At 28.6% G+C, this 6974-nt stretch overlaps 1 protein-coding gene across 4 annotated transcripts in view; it reads left to right on the top strand.

Annotated features, from left to right (window-relative positions):
- The window catches only part of LOC107625254 (actin-related protein 2/3 complex subunit 2B), a 14235-nt gene extending 9438 nt beyond the window's left edge, over positions 1–4797 (top strand). For 2 of the 4 annotated variants that reach the window (XM_016327847.2, XM_016327850.2), the window contains 6 exons: positions 606–683; positions 766–898; positions 3258–3349; positions 3448–3504; positions 3655–3712; positions 4452–4797. In XM_016327847.2, coding sequence (XP_016183333.1) covers positions 606–683; positions 766–898; positions 3258–3349; positions 3448–3504; positions 3655–3712; positions 4452–4642 — 609 coding nt within the window. In that variant the 3' untranslated portion in view covers positions 4643–4797. The remainder of the gene's footprint in view (positions 1–605; positions 684–765; positions 899–3257; positions 3350–3447; positions 3505–3654; positions 3713–4451) is intronic. The other 2 variants (XM_016327848.2, XM_016327849.2) reach the window with 2 other exon arrangements.

The following is a 6974-nucleotide window of genomic DNA, read 5'->3' as shown; positions in this document are numbered from 1 at the left end:
TTGATAAATATACTAAAAATTAAAGTAAAAAAATATTTTAAATTTTTTTAATAATTTAATGACACTCAAACAAACATAAATTTCGAACCACAAGTGTAATTTAAAATGTGAGGACCAATTTGTTAGCAAATTAGTATTCCAGTAAGGACCAAAGGCAAACTAGTGGTTCACAGGAGACAAAATGAAATGTTATAATCTTTTGGTACCACAACATGATTAAAAATATTTATGGTACTATTTTGTGAGTGAGCTAATCTTTCAAGAGTTATATAGCGATATTTACTCATCTAATGATGACATGGTACCTTAAGTACAAGATCAAAGATCACCGGGGATGATCCTTTAGATCAGATTCACAAGACAAAAAAAAGTTGTTAATAAACAAATATTATTGCATACATTTTAACTTTGACCAACTAGAATGTTACTTTAAAATAATCAGAGTTGGAATAGTAAAAAAATAATTACTTGTTAATGTTATTTCTTTTAGAAACATGAAATGGCCGCAATTAAGTAACCAAAAACTACTCTTCCATGTAAAAGTTGTTCATTCTATTTAATGCATAAATTTTCGGTATTGACAAAATCATATATGCTGTAAACAGCCGCAACAAATGATCGCAGTATTCCCTATTCGGTTCGCAGAAAAGTCAGATGTGATTATTTCAACAGCTTTCTTCCAGGTTTGTTGCTGATTTTATTTAGTGCGACAAGATTTTGTTATTGATTCGCTATCCACTGATTTTTTACTATGACTATTGAAAGGAGCTGGTGGATGTTGGAAGTTCAGATAGATATGCCAAGGCACCACCATGCAGCTGGTCAGCCATTCCTCCTCCAGAGCTAAGAGGAGAAGCTTTTGAGGATTTGAGTACTAATGGAGGCTTTGTCTCTTTTGGTATTACTATTATCCCACACCAATTTATTCCACAAACTATTTGTCTACAAAAGTTTTGGATCAAAATTTTTTAATGTGAGAAAGTTAATAAAGTGGTAAAGGGAGGAATTAATTATTTTTAAATTAAGAGAGTATGACACACATTTCATATAAATTACAAAATCAATAGTAATTAACGGTTCACTTTATTGCTTTATTAACTTTTTCAGTTTAGAGGATGTAAATTTAAAGTTTTTATATGTTGATTGCAGTACAAACCACCAACGTAGTTCCGATGGATGCTTTTTTTGTTCCAAATGCAGATATGCTGGATATAGAAATTCATTTGGTTGTAGAGAGTATATGACGGCACTTAAAAAAAAAAAGAGTATACGAGGATTAAATATTAAAAAAGCTAATTAATTTAAAAATCAGTCAAATAGTTAAAAAGAATTGAACATAAAAAAACATCTAAAATTAAATAATAAAAACATCTAAAATTCAAGTAAAAAAATTTAAAAATAATAATTTACGGTTTAAAATTTAAAATTTGGGAGTTTAAAATTTAGAATTTAAATTTTAAATTAAAAATTTAATATTTGAAATTTTTAAAAAATTTAATATTTAGAATTTAAAGTTTAAGGTGACTGAATGTAGTAGTGGGTGGGTCACTGAATGTAGTAGTGAGTGGGTCACTGGTGGTGTTGGTATGTTGGATGCATGGTTGGTAATAGTAAGTGAAATGATTATAGGTTTAATTATTCTATTGGTCTCTCGCAAAATTTTTAATTAGATTCCTAAATTTGGCGCGAAGACTTAATTAAAAGAAAAAAAAAGTATAGGGACCTAATTAAAAAATTTGCGAAACTATAGGGACCAAAAGAGTAATTAAATCATGATTATATTAGAAAACTAGAAGAAATAAAAAAGGGTAAAAGAATAATTTAAATTTGTGCTTAAAAGATTTTTTAATCAAATTGACTCTTTAAAAGTTACAAATTAATCATATTTGTCTTTCAATTACTCTGTTAACAATTTTCGTCAACGAGTGATGATATGAAATATTAATTGACAACATACATAATATTTGACATATCTAATTAGACATTGACTAGATATATTGATGAAAATCCATTAAATTCTTTTTTTTCAATTACATAAACTATATTCGCATATGATCTAGTAGGTAAATTAATAGATTTTCGTAAACATATTTAGTTAATATCCAATTGAACATGTTAGGTATCATATATGCTACTATTAGTTAATATTCTAAGTTATCAACCATTTACAAAAAATATTAATGAAGTGACTAAAAAAAATATAATTAATTCGTAATTTATTGAATGATCAATTTAATTTATAAATTTTTTTAGAAAAATACTCCATCTATTTATTTTAATAAAATAATTTTTTTTCTTTTATGGAAAATGCTCCATCTATTGTGATCTATTTAAAAGAACAAGCAAATTGTGCTACACTTTTTATTTCTTTAAAACTTTTACACTTTAAAAAAGAGTTCAAAAAGTTCATTCTAATATTGAGTTAATCTATTTATTTCAATAAGAAAAATGATAGGAAACCATCAAAATTTATTATTTTTGGCCATCATTTAATTAGTCATTAACTCAATTCGTTTGATCTAGTAATCCAATAATATATTCTTTTCCATAATTTTAAACATTAATGACTAACTAATGACCAAAAATAATAAATTCTGAGTACTCTCTAATAATATTTCTCTTTTAATAAATAAAAAATTTTCATTCAATGATCCAAAAATTAAAAGCTTAAGCCTTAAAGTAAAGGACAAAGTAGTAAAAAACAACATTTTTTTTCTTGCATATTAGACACACACCTATATAAATATGGCTAGACTCAGCTTTTCCAACCAGTGACCTTTAATTTTCATAGTTTTACATATTTTAGTATTTATAGAATTAAGTTTTTATTTTTATATTATATATACTTATGGTTTCAATTTTTTAAGATCCGTCCTTGTGTAGACAGGAGCAAATATATTCAATTTTTTTGGTCAGAGACAAAATATTCTCGTTTTCTTGTAATTTATAAAAGTGGAAACAAAAAAAAAATTATTCTCATTCTTTGTCCTTCCGCATTTATGTTTCTATCTTAACAACAGAATTCAAAGAGACAACCAAAAGATTGAAAAAAAAAAACTAAAATTTTAACTCCTCCTAAAACTAAATAAGTCTCCAAAATCAAAATCGAATTTTTCAAAAACAAAATTGGTAGTTTATTCGTGATTTCATTATTTGAAATTTGGATTCACATAAAATAAGATAAGAAAAAGAATTGTTTCATGTAAAATGGATTCTAATAAATCGTTGGCTAACATTGTTTTCATGATCACTAACAGATATCTCTTCTCACCATGTTGATGGCAAAAGGCTAGACAAAACTGTTTGGAATCTACTAAATTTTAATGCCTATGTTAGGTACCATGTAAAGGTAATACGTGTTAATATCAATATCTTCTTATGCACAAGTTCTAGTTCAAATAACTATTCTTTTTTTATGACATTTTGTTTGGCATTTCTATACCACAGACCACAAAAGGTTTTATCCAAAGAAGAATGAGGAAACGCTTAGAAAATCTGGTTGAGGTAAGAAAAAGAGATAGAAAAAGACATTTGCTATATTCGCTAAAAATATATATTTTTTTTAATTTGTATACAACATAGAAATACCATATTTACAGCTTAACCTACTTATACATTGATGAATTTTTTTTTTCTTTTTTCTTTTTCATGCAGGTCCTACACCATACAGAGTCATTGGAGCAAGTTAATGAACAAATCACAAGGCATCAAGGTCAGCTATGTTGCGATCACATTCCAAGATTCATAGTATAAACTTGTTTCATGAACATACTTTTTATGTTTTAATTAAATGTTAGTCTAAAAGTTTTTTATATTGAAAAATTATTTGGACAAATAAACATTGGTCTATGTTTATTAGTTTCCCAATATTTGTGTCTAGATACTTCAAAAAAATCTAAACATTATTTATTTTGAAACGAAAACAATTCTTCAATAGCAGCTTATTATAATACTAGTAATAAATTATTTCAAGAATAAACCCTCCAAAATAGTTTTCAATAAATTCTGCATCAAATGAATTAGTTTCTAACAAAATAAATTGACAAATTAGTTCCTACCCTTTAAAATATCAAATGTATTAGTTCTTAATATTTAATTGATGAAAGACAGAGTGGTTCCTTTTTAAAAAAATAAATTTTCTTTTCATTTATTAGAAAGTAAAAGATCAAATTAACTCTTTTATTGTTTTATATTAGAAACTATTTTTTTTTTAATATTTGAAAAAATAAAAGATATTTAATTTGTTAATTTCTTCTCGTTCAGAACTAATATGTTATATGTGTGAAACAAAATTTGGTAGCGATCATAATGGATTTGCTGTTATTTCAATTTTAGGTTCTAAACTTGTCTAATATAACGTGCACTATATAGATAGAAGAGAATATAACGTTGGAAATTGAATAAAATTTCTTTACATCATCCTCTTTGTTCATTTATGATTTCTTTTTAAGATGCAGGATGTAGTACAAAAAGACTAGTAAGATCATCTAAATACAGCATCCTGAAACAAAGATGGGGCAACCTTGGAAGAAAACTAAAGAGGATTCACTTTCGACTTAAGATTCAAGGATTTGGACGATTTCGGCAACGGTGGTTGAGGTTACCAAAATTTTCTTCAAGAGAATATACGAAGTTGGATTAGATGCTTTATTAGTTTCTATGTAATATATGGATATGGTCTTCAATTATGTTAGCTGGACGTGAAAGACAACTATTGATCACACAATTTTCATTCATGTCTTACTATAAAATCTGACTTTCAACTTCTTGATTGTAAAGACGTACGATATTCAGTTATCAACTTCTTGATTGTAAAGAAGTACCATATTCGTACGACATATGATTTAAAATATTAACTAAAATGTAATGTCTGGAAATCATTGAAACAACTAGTGATTGGAATAGATGTTTATAGGACATGTCTCTTACTCGAACATTCGATGGAAGGAACAAAAACACTAATTAATCAGAGCTCTTCTCAATGTTGATGAGTATCTTAAACATTTTAGAGTATGTCAACGGATCACAAGGAATTAGTCTGGCAATGACATATCGACGTCTCTATCCAAAATATTTTGGCCAATATTTGGCAACAACAGTATCTTTGTAGTATCTGTAAAAAAAAAAAAAATCCTTTCCTCATACCCTTCATCAATTGTTTACTGAATTCTCAATATTTCCTCTGCTTTCTTCTCTTCTTCTCCCACCCAAAGAGTTCATCTACCAAATTAATTTTTCTATTGTGCACAAAGAAAATGAGTTGGAGGGAGAAACCTTTTACAAAAATCAATATAACTCGTATAAATGTAGAAAATGCAATGGTGGAAATGTTGGAAGGTTTGTCTTTATGTCCTACTCTATGAGACTTATCCTAAGTTTATTCTATTTAATTTCTTCTAATACTTTTTCGTTATTGCTGAAAATTTTAAAACCTTCATCTCGATAAGAAAAGAAAAAAAAGCATTATAGTTTAAATAATTTTACACCCATTAATCAATATAATTTGCATCCAATTTGACTCATTTCTTTTACACCCATTCATTTGTAATGTTAGTTTAGTTCTTCAAGGAAGAGCTTCTAAGCAAGCAGGTGTATATGCGTCTGTTGCTGTTAGTGGCTCTTGGTGGATGTTAAGAATGGAGAAAAAAGTAGTGGTAATTGCTAATTAAGCCCCAAACTTTCAACCATTCGTGCACATTAAAATTTGTTTTTATAATAAAAAATTTTGCTTATCAACCATCTGTAACATCATATCACACAAAACTTTATGTTTAAGTCGTAAAACAGAGGTGGTGTGATATTATGACCTTTATAATAAGATATATATATATATATATATATATATATATATATATATATATATATATATATATATATTATTTTACATAGCTTTTCAACAAATCGCGAAATTAAAAGCGCAATACTTAAGAATAAGGTTAACTTACGTACGAAGAAAGCTAAGGTTCATAAACATATTTATACAGAAACAAGATTAGAGGGTCAAGAATAGATAATAACAAGCTTCTAACTCAGCCTACGAAGTTAAGGCTGGCCAAAGAATATTTACATACATGTATATATCAAACTCCTAACCCAAAATACATACATAAAACCCTAGTTCTCCATACACCTCTAAGAGGTACAAAAGTAAAACAAGTTATTGGGAGAATCCTATACATATAAGCGTATACAAATAGTACACAAAATAAAGTCCCAAAGATCCACTTCGCTGCAGAACTCCAGACGCCTAGCGAGGTGCCTCTCAACCTGCATCTGAAAAACACAAATATCCGTCTGGAATAAGAACTGGAGGTTTTCAGCATAGTAAAGGTGCCGCATACATAAGATATAAGGTCCCGGAAAAGTCAGAGGCAATCCTAGAATGAAAACAGAAACCATAAACGGGTGGTCCTCTAAGGTTCTAACTTAACCAAAACCGAATTAAAACTCTTAGTCTCTTTGCCTTTCCTCCGTTTCTCCAACTCCGATGAATTCACATAGACAAACAAGTAAACAATAGCAAACACCGGTAGAATACAAGTAATACAGATAACAAGTATAACAAATAACATAATAAAATCAATTAGGCATTCCCAATTAATGCACAAGCAAGCAATTCAGACAATATGCATATGATGCATGCCTGTCCTATGGCTGATGAGTCTCATCTATCGGTTATCAAGCCAACCCGACAAGTCCTGTTGCTAAACCCTGGACTGTTCCCCGTCGCGCATCCCCAAGAGTCTATGCATAGTTTTTTCTCATATAAAATTTTCTCATTGGGGGTATCCTTCCTGGGAATTTATACGTGCCCGACCACCCTTACGATATAGGGTCAACAGAGTATCAAGTCTCAACCTGGAACACGTGGTGGCAAGCCATGGTATTTTACCCAGGAAAACTCGTATCTCAGATAATTGAGTGCATAAGCCAATAAAATTCATAATCATTTATAATCATTTTTTACAGCCATG

This window comes from Arachis ipaensis, chromosome B02 (genome assembly GCF_000816755.2).
Source record: "Arachis ipaensis cultivar K30076 chromosome B02, Araip1.1, whole genome shotgun sequence".
NCBI classification, from domain to species: Eukaryota; Viridiplantae; Streptophyta; class Magnoliopsida; order Fabales; family Fabaceae; genus Arachis; species Arachis ipaensis.
This window is presented reverse-complemented; position numbering and strand designations above follow the sequence as displayed.